General features: G+C 41.9%; 1 protein-coding gene across 2 annotated transcripts in view; it reads right to left on the bottom strand.

The window, feature by feature from the left end:
- Positions 1-4,800: 4,800 nt before the first annotated feature.
- Positions 4,801-16,940, bottom strand: part of LOC118826992 — a 74,850-nt gene continuing 62,710 nt past the window's right edge. For both annotated transcript variants that reach the window (XM_036598147.1, XM_036598148.1), the window contains exons 2-5: positions 8,827-8,894; positions 7,951-8,250; positions 5,903-6,193; positions 4,801-5,728 (exon numbers count right to left, since the gene is read on the bottom strand). In XM_036598147.1, coding sequence (XP_036454040.1) covers positions 5,586-5,728; positions 5,903-6,193; positions 7,951-8,250; positions 8,827-8,887 — 795 coding nt within the window. In that variant the 5' untranslated portion in view covers positions 8,888-8,894 and the 3' untranslated portion in view covers positions 4,801-5,585. The remainder of the gene's footprint in view (positions 5,729-5,902; positions 6,194-7,950; positions 8,251-8,826; positions 8,895-16,940) is intronic.

The raw sequence follows: 16,940 nt of genomic DNA, 5'->3' as shown, positions 1-16,940 counted from the left end.
CCTGATCTTGTTTTGATAGAGGATTTCAGCTGATCATCAGTTCAGAGTCGCTTTTGTAATATTTTTCATTTCATAATGCACCAATGTTATCAGTGGTGACAGGTCTGGAATCGTTTAATGTAGGTCCCCAATATTTTAGTCACCCAAAAAATCTACAAAAAACAGTGTGATAGTGTGAGACGCCAAGTCTTTCATAATCTGTTCAGACTTTAAAAGTTGAGTAGTGAACACAAGGCTGGATCCGACAGGGAGAGAAAGACAGAGAGAGAGAGACACAGAGACTTTGACTTTTGATGGTCCTTTATTGAACCAGCTCTTTCTTTAAAACAGTCGTCAGTCACATTGTGTCATCCTATGTTATATTGAAATAAATTAAATTATTAAATAAAAGTAAGACAAACACTTTATAAATAGATAAAAACAAACAGACACAAATAAAACCCAGTCCGGCTCATCTGAGCTCAGGAGTGAAGCAGAGATCACCCTCGCACACCGAGCACACAGCCTCCCCACAGCACCACACAGCCTCCCCACAGCACCACACAGCCTCCCCACATCACCACACAGTCTCCTCACATCACCACACAGCCTCCCCACAGCACCACACAGCCTCCCCACAGCACCACACAGTCTCCCCACAGCACCACACAGTCTCCCCACAGCACCACACAGCCTCCCCACAGCCTCCCCACAGCACCACACAGCCTCCCCACAGCACCACACAGCACCACACAGCCTCCCCACAGCACCACACAGTCTCCTCACATCACCACACAGCCTCCCCACGGCACCACACAGTCTCCCCACGGCACCACACAGTCTCCCCACGGCACCACACAGTCTCCTCACATCACCACACAGCCTCCCCACAGCACCACACAGTCTCCCCACGGCACCACACAGTCTCCCCACAGCACCACACAGCACCACACAGCCTCCCCACAGCACCACACAGCCTCCCCACAGCACCACACAGCCTCCCCACAGCACCACACAGTCTCCTCACATCACCACACAGCCTCCCCACAGCACCACACAGTCTCCCCACGGCACCACACAGTCTCCCCACGGCACCACACAGCCTCCCCACGGCACCACACAGCCTCCCCACGGCACCACAGTCTCCCCACGGCACCACACAGTCTCCCCACAGCACCACACAGTCTCCCCACAGCACCACACAGCCTCCCCACAGCACCACACAGTCTCCCCACAGCACCACACAGTCTCCCCACAGCTGTGTCTCTGCTGTTGGTGTCTAATGGGGGATGCTCTCTGAACGTTACCCATAAACACACATAATGACCTGCAGTGCAGCTCTGTGTACACAGATACTGAAGACCTTCGCTTGTCTTAACGTATCACATCACCACACAGTCTCCCCACAGCACCACACAGCCTCCCCACAGCACCACACAGCCTCCCCATGGCACCACACAGCCTCCCCACGGCACCATGCAGCACCACACAGCCTCCCCACATCACCACACAGCCTCCCCACAGCACCACACAGTCTCCCCACAGCACCACACAGTCTCCCCACAGCACCACACAGCCTCCCCACAGCACCACACAGTCTCCCCACAGCACCACACAGTCTCCCCACAGCACCACACAGCCTCCCCACATCACCACACAGCCTCCCCACAGCACCACACAGTCTCCCCACAGCACCACACAGTCTCCCCACAGCACCACACAGCCTCCCCACAGCACCACACAGCCTCCCCACATCACCACACAGCCTCCCCACAGCACCACACAGTCTCCCCACATCACCACACAGCCTCCCCACAGTACCACACAGCCTCCCCACAGCACCACACAGCCTCCCCACATCACCACACAGCCTCCCCACAGCACCACACAGTCTCCCCACATCACCACACAGCCTCCCCACAGTACCACACAGCCTCCCCACAGTACCACACAGCCTCCCCACAGCACCACACAGTCTCCCCACATCACCACACAGCCTCCCCACAGTACCACACAGCCTCCCCACATCACCACACAGCCTCCCCACATCACCACACAGCCTCCCCACAGCACCACACAGTCTCCCCACAGCTGTGTCTCTGCTGTTGGTGTCTAATGGGGGATGCTCTCTGAACGTTACCCATAAACACACATAATGACCTGCAGTGCAGCTCTGTGTACACAGATACTGAAGACCTTCGCTTGTCTTAACGTATCATATTTAGATCCATTTCTTCAGGCTCTGAAAATTCTTTAAAGAACATCCAGAATGGAGGGAATGTGTTAAAGGAACCACCGTTTCAGTTAAATAAAGCTTTCGCTGCATTGTGTCATGGATGAATGTCCTGATGAAGCGCTAAGAGAAGAGCTCTGATACAGTAACATTAACATCTCAGAGCTCATTACAGAAGCAGAGCTCTGTTTAGTGTCTTTAAGATATTTATGATAAAGATTAATATCAGCTCATAAAACCCTCAACATCTTTGAGTGATGAAGCACAGAGTTTCAGATTAAACTGAGTTTTATTAGACAGAAGGAAACATCATACAGCAGTGACACGAGTGAAGAGTTAATGTTCATTGTAGTCGTTTTAGCATGTTTGCTGTGATTTCTAACTGCATTAATTTCAAGTCACAAAAAAATCAAGTATGAAGTGAATTTAATTGACTTTTGTCATCATGGCTAAAATTATTTACAGAAGCCAACTGACAAAGACTAAAAACAAAAAATAAATAAAGGATAAAGAAAAAGAAAAAAGGAAATTAGACTGTGCGTAAAATGAAAAATCAGCATTTTATTTGTAATCACACATGAAAACATCCACATTCAAATCAAAACTACAGTTACGGTTCTGACTGACTCATCAGGTCCTTCTTAGCACCGAGTTCACAGCAGTACAGCAGGAACACAACTCAGTCAGAGTGCTTTAACATTCTCAGAAATCCAGTAAACACTTCAGCTGTTCTCTTTAAAACAACAAACAACACACGTCTCAAAGAGTAAACAAAAACAAAGTCTCTCTTTCTCACACAGTAATGACTGCATTACATATGAAAATGTACTTAAACATACACTAATATACACTGAGCTGGTCTGAGTGCACAGAACAGAGATGAGGCCCTGCAGCCCAGTTCACACAAAAAACACTAAATATTAATATACATACACAACTTTCATAAAACAGCACAAACTAAATATCCTCAGATATTCAGATGAGTGGACAGTGCTGAAGAGCAACACTTTGTCCATATCAGAGGGTCAGATAACAGAGTAACAGTGAAGAAGTAGTTAAAAAAGCAAAGGAAACCCAAAAATAACACTGCAGAACACAACCTGAGTACAAAAGACAGTGATCTTCTCCTTCATGGCTCTAAAGCTGTCTAAACCATGACCAACACAAGATTAGAGCTCAGTGGTGACGTTTATTGATATGATTGAAGTACATATTAAAAATAATACGTTTACTTTTCTTCCCTTCCACCCAAAATGAGTTACTTTTACAGGTCAACTCCTCCTGGATATCTTATCATGACTGTACTGGTTGGTATTTGTGTTATCATAGTGCAGAGTTCATGTTTTTACACTGACTCAGACTTTATTAGTGAACAGTGATTTGGCTACATAGCAGTTTAGCTTTGTACATCATATAAACTTGTATATCAGCTCAGTATACTGAAACATGCTAATGAGAGGATTACAACATGCAGACAGGCAGAGTTCAGCTACAGAACATGCAGCGCTAATGTAGCTACTTTAATGTTCATCACAAAGACAGAATCTAAGCTGTTCTGTAAAGGGCAGAGCTGAGTTACTAACATAGTGACAGAATGAACACCTTCAACATGCAGCTTTAACACTGTGTAACACTCAGGAACAGTCATTTAGCTCAGAGCAGAAGAGTGGAGTGAAGGAGCAGATCCTGTTCTGATCCTCCTTCACTCCTTCTCCCTGATCTGATCCTCCTTCACTCCTTCTCCCTGTCTGATCCTCCTTCACTCCTTCTCCCTGATCTGATCCTCCTTCACTCCTTCTCCCTGTTCTGATCCTCCTTCACTCCTTCTCCCTGTTCTGATCCTCCTTCACTCCTTCTCCCTGTTCTGATCCTCCTTCACTCATTCTCCCTGTTCTGATCCTCCTTCACTCCTTCTCCCTGTTCTGATCCTCCTTCACTCATTCTCCCTGTTCTGATCCTCCTTCACTCCTTCTCCCTGTTCTGATCCTCCTTCACTCCTTCTACCCTGTCTGATCCTCCTTCACTCCTTCTCCCTGTTCTGATCCTCCTTCACTCCTTCTCCCTGTTCTGATCTTCCTTCACTCCTTCTCCCTGTTCTGATCCTCCTTCACTCCTTCTCCCTGTTCTGATCCTCCTTCACTCCTCCTCCCTGTTCTGATCCTGCTTCACTCCTTCTCTCTGTTCTGATCCTCCTTCACTCCTTCTCCCTGTTCTGATCCTCCTTCACTCCTCCTCCCTGTCCTGATCCTCCTTCGCTCCTTCTCCCTGTTCTGATCCTCCTTCGCTCCTTCTCCCTGTCCTGATCCTCCTTCGCTCCTTCTCCCTGTTCTGATCCTCCTTCGCTCCTTCTCCCTGTCCTGATCCTCCTTCGCTCCTTCTCCCTGTTCTGATCCTCCTTCGCTCCTTCTCCCTGTCCTGATCCTCCTTCGCTCCTTCTCCCTGTTCTGATCCTCCTTCACTCCTTCTCCCTGTCCTGATCCTCCTTCGCTCCTTCTCCCTGTTCTGATCCACAATTTTATATAAAGCCAGCAAATAGGAGGCCAACTTCAGCCTCATGGTCTCCGGAGCTAATTCTTCCTACAGGATTCAAGCAACTGTTAAAGTGCTGATTCTGAAAGGCCAAACAAAGAACTCACTTGAAGAGTCCACCTCTATTCGGGTGTAGAGCCCAACTCTATTTGATTGTAGTGTGCACCTCTATTCGGTTGTGGACTCTGGTGGGTGTGATTGAGCCCCTCACTCATTTCTCCAGTCACACTTTATAAATTAGATTATAAAGCTCAATGTTTAATATTAATATGTGGCCTTATAGTCAACATTTTTGTTTACATTTGTAAAGACATTACACTTTTGTTTATATTTTATATAATTATAATGAAACACACTTACACCTACGGGCAATTTAGCCTGTCCTATCATCCTGACCGCATGTCTTTGGACTGTGGGAGAAACCCACACAGACAGGATCCTGGTCACCCGACCGGGAATTGAACCCAGGCCCTTCTTGCTGTGAGGCGACTGTGCTACCCACTGTGCCACTGTGCTGCCCAACATACTAACATATTATAATTTTAAAAAATGTATTGTGTTTTTTCAGAAACTGACTTGTGACAGTTTTCCCACCCTTTCATTCCTTCTATTTCTTCCGATTCTGTTTTCACTACTTCTCTCTGTTCCAATTGTCACTTAGATCATAATGTTTCCCTGCTCATGATGTTTAGGGGAATATTAACTGAAGCTCTAGACTCATGCTGCCATGTGATTGGCTGATTGGATACTTGGTCTTGGATCTTGGATTGGATCTTGCAGCTTTCCTGCTTAAAAATAGCAAATAGCTCATTTCTTCTCCATCGTGGTGAACAGTAGTTGTAATTCAGTGCTGCTGAATTCCTCTCCTCTTTCGCAAAATCCTCACCACTGGTACCAAACACACAACTACTAGTGCAACCATCGTCAGAGCAAACACCCACGCTGGTACAACAGCTCCCTGATTTCTGAATGGACATGGCTGGTCATCTACAGAACAGAAGGACACACAGATGTGCAATATTGTGAGTTCTGACTAAATATCACCATTAAAATCCACAACAAGACTTTAAACATTATATTTACACATTCCATCTTCATCCACTTTACACCCTACAAGGTCCATAAAAAGAAAAACACAACTAAAGCTGGAAAAATACACACCATGGACGGTCACTGTGTAGGTGTGAATGACCTCTTCATTCCTGTCATCCATAATTATATAATCTCCACTGTCAGATGGCTTCACCTCTCTCAGCTCAAGAGCAGAGAACAGTGCCATTCTCCATTTATACTCATCATTACACTGTAGTGAGACTCCATCCACTGTACAGATGTGACCACTGGATGGTCCAGCTGTGTCTGTGCTGTTATAAATCACCTTCACTGGATCTGATACGTCCAACTTCATCACCAGAGATTCACCAGGCTTTATCTGAACTGTAGTATTCAAGGCTGAGGAGAAACACAAATAGAAACTTCATGAATTGTGTGGAAACCAAAGTCAAAAGTTCATTTATTTGATTATTTTTCAGGAGAGATAATATAATGAGATATAATGAGATATAAGATAATCCACTTGCATAAAGAAGAAGAAAATCAAAGTGAAACATTTGGAGTTTTTAAAATAGCAACCAAGATGGCGGCGTGTGCACAACGCGAGGCCCAGCGTCTCTCCAGAATTCGCTTTTTAGTAATTATTAGTCTTCTGATTTCCACTCGTTTCTTCTCAAACTGCAAGGCAAGCATCTCGTATAGTTGGCAGTTCTTGCTGAACATTGGTTTTGCCTGCAGTAATGCAGTTTTAGTGATCTGGAACTCGGGAGATATCAAGAGTACCATGTACTGCACAGCCGGCGCCCCAAGCTGAGCGAAGCCAAGGCCCCGAGACCGTAAACAAAGGCGGGGAGGGCGAGGTGGACTATGGGCTAAGCTAAGACTTAACCCACACCGGACATCGGTTCCCAGCATTTTTCTCACCAGTGTTCGGCCTTTGACGAACAAAATGGATGAACTGCGATTCTGGACTACAACACAGATGGATCAGAGAGTGTCACGTCATTGTTCTCATGGAGACGTGGTTAAACAGGATTTCCCGACCAGCACGCTGGAGCTGGAGGGATGCAGTGTGTTCAGAGTGGACAGAGTGGCTGAGGACTCCAGTAAGAGTAAAGGTGGAGGTCTGCGTGTTTATGTAAACAAATCATGGTGTACGGACTCCTCCGTAACTGAAAGTCAGTGCTCTGCTAACTTAGAGTACCTGATGATCAGGTTCTGATGTTCTGAGGTAGAGCGGGTCTCCAGCTTAAAGTTCCTGGGAGTACACATCTCTGAAGATCTTTCATGGACACTCAACACCTCACGCCTGGTTAAGAAGGCACAGCAGCACCTCTACTTCCTGAGGAGACTAAAGAAGGAACATCTGTCTCCTCAGATTCTCACAAACTTCTATTGCTGCACCATTGAAAGCGTACTGACCAACTGTGTGACAGTGTGGTACAGCAGCTCCACTGTGGCCAACAGGAAGGCCCTCCAAAGAGTGGTGAGGCCCGCTGAGCTCATCACTGGCACACGACCTCCTCCCACCCCAGCCACACACTGTTTAACCTCCTCCCATCTGGGAGGAGATACAAAAGCATTCGGACCAGAACCAGTCGGCTCAGGTCCAGCTTCTTTCCCTCCACCATCACCCTGCTGAACTCCACACCACTCCACTAATCTTGTAATACTGTATGTTGCACACAATATTTATTATTATTTATCTTCCCAAACATTTCCATACAACAGACTGTTCACAGTATATAGAATACAACACACAACTGCTTACTCTAACAGTGTGTAACATATCTATCTATCTATCTATCTATCTATCTATCTATCTAATAACCACCAGGAACGCCTGTTCGACCCCAAAACTGCCCCCATCAGATAAACAGCACTTAAAGCTTTCATCTCTGAGAGAGAGGAGAAAATCAAGCTGATCAGATCTGAAAACATCCACAGGTGTTTCTGTCCATCCTTCCACTGTGAGAAGACGACTCAGTGAGAGAGACGGACACATCAAACAAAGAAGCTGAACAATGGACTGACCTCAACTTGGACAGTGAGAAGCAGAAAATGCTTTGGAAGTGTGGAAAAATATTCCTGCAGATTTCTTTGAGAAACTGGAAGCGAGCCTCCTGAAAAGTGGTCAGTGAAGAATGGACACTTACGCTCAATCTGTAGACACACATCACAGACGTCTTTACTGTCACAGTCACACGTGTACCAGCCTCTCTTAGTGAAATCAGCTTTAATGATGATGAGAGAGTGATTCCCCTTCAGGTACTGATCATGGATCATCTGATATCCCTCCTTCACTGATCTACATGAAGTCTGATCACACTCAGCCAGAGCATCAGTGGGTTTATTGGACACAGTCCATCTGACCAAACCAGAGCATCTCTCAGAGCAGGGCAGAGTAGCCGTCTCATTAAGCTTCACCTTCACTGGAGGAACAGCTGATTCAGAAGCTAAAAGAGAGAGAAAGACAAAAGGGTAAAATAAGAGCATCTCAGTACAAAAGTGCTCAATAATTGAGTTCTAATTTGCAGGAAGAGTAAATGTCTAAACATCATCATCAAGTTCAGTTTTAGATCCAGGCATATTTTAATGGATCAGTATTTTCTATGATAAACCATCTAGTTATGACTCTTTATTAAGGCCATGTTACCCTCTTGTTCTGAGGATGTGAGTGAATTATGTACTAATGTCATCACATCTTCATCAGTGTGATGTTGATTCTGAGATCATTTGAGGCCGAAACATCGAGCCGGACCTTCTTTTTGAGTCTGTGTGTGACGTTAATATGTAAAGACAAATGACGTGGTTTCAGGTTTTACAGGGCGACTCCCAGCAGCTAATGACACTTTTTTAGTTTTACATAGTGAAGCTTTAATAAACTGTATGTACTACAGATCATATTACTGTTCATTACAACATACCACAGCATTTTACAGCTAACTGGCTAACAAACATATTAATTAGATCATTTTATCTTGATTCTGTTGTTTAGAGAAACTCTGGTCCACAAACCAAACTGATCTTACCAGTATTGAATGAAGAGGTCAGTAAGATCAGGATACAGAGAGCAGAACTGCAGGACTGCATGACTGACCTACAGACACACATACACACCATCAGTACTGACCAGGAGGGAGAGAGTCGATACACACACAGTTAAATGATAGTGTTGAAGCAATGCTGCAGTGTTTTTAGTGTAATTTCTATCAGGATATTGATTATTGTGGACAAAAACACTAAAGCATGTCTCTCTATATAACAGAGAACACAACCAGTATGATAATATTATCCACTTCTCTAAGATTTGGGTCAGGCTGAAAGGAATGGACCTTCCCAGATCAGTCACTAGATTTACACACATTCTAAACCGTGACTTTTACATTATTCACTCTTTCTTCAACCCTTTTACAGTAAAATTCTGTCCATCTCTAACAGTCCAATCAACAGTGAGCTCTTCTAGCATGTGCAGATCTGCAGTTTCAGAATGTCACTCAACTCAACTCTTACTGGGAATCAGCAGGCAGTGCATCCACACAGATCATGGATCCTGTGGGGTTTTTTCATGACATATATTGTCACAGTCGCACAAAAACTTTATCTCCGTTTGTTTCATTTTTCTGCATAATTTGAAAACTTCACTTCCCCTTTGCACCAACAGAAATGGTCCAAAATTACTAGGAAAAATCCTCTTATTTTAACTTCCATTACAAGTCCAGAATGCAAATTCACCATTTTTGAGAGTCTTTGTGCCAGCAGCGCTGAAACAAAATCCCTTTTTAACAATAACATGAGAAGCCAGAAGGACGTGCTGTGCTATGGTTGTTTAGAGGTTTTGTAATTCACTGCATTCCATCAGCTTTGGATCCTCAATCTCACAAGAATGAACTGAACAGAACGAGTCAAGACAGTCGAGAGGATCACTGAATGTAGTCCCTGCCAAAGCTTTACAGCAGGGTGAGATTACAGTCTCAGAGAAAAGGTACTGAACTCTCACTGGGTACCTTCAGTCAGGGAACAAGACTGGACCATAATGCACTGCAGTTCTGACTCCAGACACACTGTTCAAACCCCAGGGTTCATTTTATTGTTCTGTTCTAAAACGTTGGACACTGAAATGGTACATTGGTACATTAAGGTCTTTGCTGTACCCTTTTCCAGACAGTGTAGAGCTAAACCTGGAAACCACCTCTTCCAGCCACTTCCTTCAAGATCATCAAAGTCAGTATAGCCTTTTCCCCAGAGCTGTAGAGCTGGACCACAGTGGACACCTCGTTACACAACTGTACCCTAACAGTCCTCCTTCACTGTATAACTGTAGAGCTCCTCTGTACTATATCGCTTATTCACACGACTGTAAAAACAAAACGAATGACACATACAGTCATGGCCAAAATTGTTGGCACCCCTGAAATTTTTTCAGAAAATGAAGTATTTCTTACAGAAAATTATTGCAATTACATATGTTTTGTCATACACATTTTTATTTCCTGTGTGTGTATTGGAACAACACAAAACAACAGAGAAAAAAAAGCCAAAAATGATATAATTTCACGCAAAACTCCAAAAATGGGCCGGACAAAATTATTGGCACCGTCAACTTTATATTTGGTTGCACACAGTTTGGAAAAATAGCTGAAATCAATCGCTTCCTATAACCATCAACAAGCTTCTTACACCTCTCAACTGGAATTTTGGACCACTCTTCTGTTGCAAACGGCTCCAGGTCTCTCATATTTGAAGGGTGTCTTCTCCCAACAGCAATTTTAAGATCTCCCCACAGGTGTTCAATGGGATTTAGATCCGGACTCATTGCTGGCCACTTCAGAACTCTCCAGCGCTTTGTTTCCATCCATTTCTGGGTGCTTTTTGAAGTATGTTTGGGGTCACTGTCCTGCTGGTCCACCCATGACCTAGGACGCAAACCCAGCTTTCTGACACTGGGCCCTACATTGAGACCCAAAATCCTTTGGTAATCTTCAGATTTCATGATGCCTTGCACACAGTCAAGGCACCCAGTGCCAGAGGCAGCAAAGCAACCCCAAAACATCTTTGAACCTCCACCATATTAGACTGGTCTCATCTGTCCACAAGAAGTTTTCCCAGAAGGATTTTGGCTCACTCACGTACATTTTGGCAAACTGCAGTCTCTGCATCAGCAGTGGGGTCCTCCTGGGTCTCCTGCCATAGCGTTTCATTTCATTCAAATGTCGACGGATAGTTCGCGCTGACACTGATGCACCCTGAGCCTGCAGGACAGCTTGAATTTCTTTGGAACTTGACTGGGGCTGCTTATCCATCATCCAGACTATCCTGCGTTGCAACCTTTCATCAATTTCTCTCTTCCGTCCACATCCAGGGAGATTAGCTACAGTGCCATGGGTTGTAAACCTCTTGATTATGTTGGTCACCGTGGACAAAGGAACATCAACATCTCTGGAGATGGACTTGTAACCTTGAGATTGTTGATCTTTTTCCACAATTTTGGTTCTGAAATCCTCAGACAGTTCTCTTCTCCTCTTTCTGTTCTCCATGCTTAGCGTGGCACACACAGACACACAATGCACAGATTGAGTCAACTTCTCTCCTTTTTATCTGGGTTCAGGTGTGATTTCTATATTGCCCACACCTGTTACTCGCCACAGGTGAGTTTGAACGAGCATCACATGCTTGAAACAAAGTTATTTACCCACAATTTTGAAAAGGAGTTTTGCGTGAAATTATATCATTTTTGGCTTTTTTTCTCTGTTTTTTTTGTGTTGTTCCAACACACACACAGGAAATAAACATAATTGCAATAATTTCTGTAAGAAATACTTAATTTTCTGGAAATATTTCAGGGGTGCCAACAATTTCGGCCATGACTGTAATACAGTGAAAACTGTAAACAAGGCTAGACAAGTCTACTGTTGCTCAATCAGCTACATGGTATTTGTGTCATACGCTACAGGATATAAAATCCTGCATTATTATTTTTGTTATTATCAGTATTACTAATACTACTGCTTCTGCTTCAAATACATGGCCTTTGTTTGAGCTGTATCATTGGTCATTCCCCTTGTTGAGATACGCTACACTGAGATTTCTACAGTGAAAACCTGTAAAATAGTGTTATGTTCTGTACTCTTTCTAATAAATCATCACATGATCAAAACAAACATGAACATGCTTGTTCCCCGGTGTGCATCAGGGCTTCCCATCCTTAATCAGTGTCTCTTTTAATGAGCCCCAAATACTTAATAGTCTAAAACCTGAATAGAACTTTGGTAACCTTTGGTAACGTTTGCTTAAATATCACAGTGAGTGAGACTGTGAGATACATCACTCTTATTTATGATGTATGGCATATATAGATTCATAACCAAGTGTCTGAATCATGGAGTCAATGTAGTTTGACACTAATATGAAGATGCTTTGAGAGTCTAGTTTTATTGAAAAATTATGATGATTTATGATATTTTAAGTTGGTGTTAAACCAAAGTTTGGCTGAAGCTTTCCTGCTGAGCTCACTGCTAACATCACACAGTGTTTATGTACAGCTCAGCTTTTGGAGGGTTCATGAATCAGTCTTTTGGAGTATCAGTACATCATCACCCTGTGTTTCTACATGTTTTCACAGCACGCCAAGAACAGAGAGAAGACACAGCTACTTAGCCACAGTGCTGTACTCTGGAAAATGCTAACAGTGTCTGGATGACTGACCAAATTTCTTACATGTCTTAGTCTCTAACACACCACTGCAGGTACAGACAGGCTGAAGTTGGCTTCCTTTATTAGTGCATTAGTTATTAAATTTTCCATTGCACCCTAAATGGTGCAGCAGTTACAGTCCGGCATCTGTAACTGCTTCGCTGTTTAAGGTGGAACTGAAAATTCAGATAGAAATCGAAGAAGCTAAACTCAGCTTTGTTGGGGTTACTGTAGTCACTCTGGGCTGAACAGATTACCTGCATAATCCAATAAAAAAAATCTGCAAACAGGAGACAAAAATATTGCAGTGATCTCTGTAATCAGGGCTGTACACAAACTTTTGAGCATGTAGCACTGGTGTTATAAACTGGTGTTATAAACTGGTGTTATAAACTGGTGCTATGAACTGGTGTTATGAACTGGTGTTATAAACTGGTGTTATAAACTGGTGCTATGAACTGGTGTTATGAACTGGTGTTGTAAACTGGTGTTATAAACTGGTGCTATAAACTGGTGTTATAAACTGGTGTTGCACACAAAAATGTTCTAGCTCTGAGATACATGCTTCTAAAAGTAGATAAATCTCTATAAATTGAATAAATTGTCATTTTAACTGTGAAAAACTGCAGCAGTGTGTAAAAGGTTTGTATTTTGATGTTCATTTTGTGAAACATAAAGAGAATAAATTTACATTTACATTTACAGCATTTAGCAGACGCTCTTATTCAGAGCAACTTACAAAAAGTGCTTTGTCTATCCAGAGAAAGTATCTTTGCTAGTTACTAATAGGTTAGAGAGAAAGCCAGTCCTGAGCTCAGATACTGCTAGAAACAAAAATCGATGTTGATACAGAGAGAAAAAGGAACAGAGTTAAACACAGAGCAGTGCAGTACATTTCAATAAGTGCAGTAAAGTACATTACACTGAATACTTAACTCAGTGCTCATTTAAGTGCTGTACACAGAGACGGTCTTCAGTCTATGTTTGAAGACCGCGAGAGACTCTGCTGTTCGGACAGCCAGTGGGAGTTCGTTCCACCACCTGGACTCCAGGACAGAAAAAAGTCTTGATGCTCGTCTACCACGCATCATGAAGGGTCAAGCCGAGCTGTACTAGAAGCTCAAAGGGCTCGAGATACTGTTCGAGTTTGGACCATTGCCATCAGGGAGGGAGGGGCTGGTCCGTTTTTGGCTTCGTAGGCATCAGGGTTTTAAATCTGTTGCAGCTACAGGAAGCCGGTGAACGCAGTGCAGCAGTGGAGTGATGTGACTGAACTGAAGATTGAAGACGAGCCGAGCTGCTGCATTCTGGAGGAGTTGCAGAGGCTTTATGGCCACATAGGAAGACCTGCTAAGGGTGAGATGCAGTAGTCAAGCCTTGAGATGACCAGAGACTGAACGAGCCCCTGGGTGGCCTCTCGAGTGAGAGTAATTCAGATTCCCCTCAAAAGGGCTTTGTTAGCACTGTCAGTGGTTTTCTGCGTCTTTGAGTGCGAGGAAACCCGCACCAGCAGGAAGACACATATGGTTGGAGTCATGAATTCCAAAACATGAAGCAAATTAGTTTATTATCAAAAGGTAAGACTCGGTATTATTGTGTTATTTTAATATAATCAGCTTATACTGAAAAACAGTCTATAGAATGACAATACAGGCTAAAGACAGTAGAGGCAATAGGAACAGCAGAGGGCGCCTCAGCTCACAAATCCAGAGACGTCTTGAATCACTGCTGGACTTAAATATGACATCACAGCTATAAAATACACAAGTTGTGGTCATTTTGTTCATCACAAGACTCTGTTTACAAACATCTGGATTCATTCTGTACTGTGTGTATTATCCTGCGCCACCACAGCGCTGAGCAGATGATGGACATGCTCAGACGAAGGTTTGTCTGTTTTTATATGACTGTGATCTTGGACAGGATTTTAATGAACCTTTAGCTTTAATGGTGAAAATCCTCATATGACCTCTTCCAGAAGCACAAACTGCACTCTGACCCGCCCTCCCTAAATTCTGAACAGGCCTCTGCTTGTTTTTCATGGTTCAGTCTCCTCTCTCCTCTCTCTGCTGTCAGGTTTTACACTGACTAATGCTGTTTTACTCTCACTGCACAATCTATTACACAGAAAGTCTAATATTCCTGAAAATATCTTTAGAGCCAGGTAGCTAACAAGATTATATAAATATATAAGTACGATAATAATAGACAACAAACCTTTTACTCATATTTACACATTTGAAGAAAATAAAAGTGTGTAGGTGAACATTTGTTTAACTTATAAATTCAATGTATATGTTTCATTTGTTATATGTTTATATAAGTAATTTAAAGTCTTTGTTTTTTTATTACAAGAGAATAGAATAGAATAGAAGAGAATAGAATAGAATGCTTTTATTGTGATTGTACAAAATATACAACAAAATTAAGAGTGCCACTCCTAATGAGTGCAAACCAGGACAGAAAACAAACCAAGACAGACAAACAAGTTAAGAAATGTAAAAACATATCAAATAATTTAAGAGAATGAATTATTTTATTTAAAATTATTAAACAAATAAAAAGTGCTTTTACTAATAAGCTGAGCTCAACAGGTTGCTGTAGTCCTCATATCTTATGTACTTAGTATTTGTGTAATTTAGAGTTCTGAAGGCCCAGGAAAAGAAATTAAATTCTTTTTTTATAATCTTTTTTTAATCTATTTTATTTTGCTGCTCTCAGGTGCTGAGCTGATTAAACTTAATAACCAATTTAACCAGATTAATGCAAATCTAAATGAGTTTTGATCTTATATCAACAGTTCAGGACATGATAATCTCCAGCCTTCAGAGGAAAAGGATGAAAAACTTAAACTAATGAAAACTTTCCTAAAAGAATATTTAAGTGTTTTTTTTTCTCAATTAAGAACAATTTATGAGCTTCTTATTAAGATTCTTATTTAATGAAAGCTTCTCTGAATCCAATTTCTGATCTCAGATTCATGCACTGATATAAACAAGACCTTTTTAAGGTTTTATCTGGATGGTATCATCTTGACAGAATCATCACAGAATTATGATTTTATCTATACTGTAGGGAAGGTATGAATGGAGGTGGTCTGGCTGTTCTTTTTTCAATATTTTTAATTGCAAAAATAATTCATTTAGAATGTTTTCTTCTTTCGACTTTCTTGCTGTTCCACTTCAAGGTCAGGAACCAGTCTTACTGGTTGTTTATCGTCCACCCAAATACACACCTCCTTCTTACTAGAACTGTCTGAACTACTGTCCATCTGTGTAACTAAACATGATGGATTCTTTTCACTTTCATGTTAAATAAGCCTCAGAAAAAAAGCTTCTGAATTCATGCAATTTTTAAACACGTCTGATTTTACTGAGCACATAACTGGTCAGACACACATTCATGGTCACACTTTAGATTGAGTCACATCATGGGACTTATTTATTAACATAAATAAACTTTGGGCATCACCATCTCAGATCACCACTGTGTTATTTAGAGCGTCTGCTTCTGCTGAAGAGCAACAAAAAGAAGAAAAATGGTATTTTAATATTAACAGCAACTACTGTTAGTGATGCTCTTACAAACCTCACCTATGATTAACAGTGCATGATATGGTCAGCACTAACGTGAGCTAAGAGCAGTTCTAGATAGTGTTGCACCAGGAAGAAAAAAGAAAGAGAAGACCTTGAACACAAAAAATAGAAAAATGAACAGATAGTCCAACTGAACAGGGACTGTTGCACAGCAGAACAGCAAGTTCACTATGAAAATCTAAAAAAAACATTTTTTTATAATACTTTTATAATAACACAGTTTGAACAGACAGAAATATTATCTTATTAATGGATACAAAGTCATAACTCAATAGTTTTATTTTTAATAATTAATAATCACCCTTTAAATCCTGAATTAACCAATGATTATCTCAGTGAGGCGTCACCATCACAATGTAATAATTTTGCATTATATTTTAGTACTAAAATCATTAACATTTGGTTATGTTTTCTAACTCCAAAAGTGCCCATAATCGACTCTACTATTATTTAACAGCAAAACACTATGACTAGTTTTAAAAAGATTAATGAGACAGAACTTCAAAAAGTCATGGAGCTAAATTTCTCCACCTGGGTTTTAGCATTTTAAAGAAGTATTTATCAGTCTTTGTCCAAGTTTGTTGGACACTGTAAATTCTTCTTTTCCATACACACTTAAAACAGCAGTTGTAAGGCCATTATTGAAGAAACATAATCTTGATTGTGCAGTTTTTAGCAATTTCAGGCCAAACTTTAACCTCCAATTTTTTAGTAAAATAATATAAATCTTCTTATAGCTTAACAATTTTTTAATGGACATCACAATATCCATTAAAAAATTCAGTCTGGTTTCGGAGCAAATCACAGCCCTGAAACTGCTTTAGTAAATGTAGTGAATGATCTGAGAATTAATGCTG

Source organism: Colossoma macropomum, unplaced genomic scaffold, assembly GCF_904425465.1.
Source record: "Colossoma macropomum unplaced genomic scaffold, Colossoma_macropomum, whole genome shotgun sequence".
Taxonomy (NCBI): domain Eukaryota; kingdom Metazoa; phylum Chordata; class Actinopteri; order Characiformes; family Serrasalmidae; genus Colossoma; species Colossoma macropomum.
Note: the sequence above shows the minus strand (reverse complement) of the source record. Positions and strands in the feature narration are given on the sequence as shown.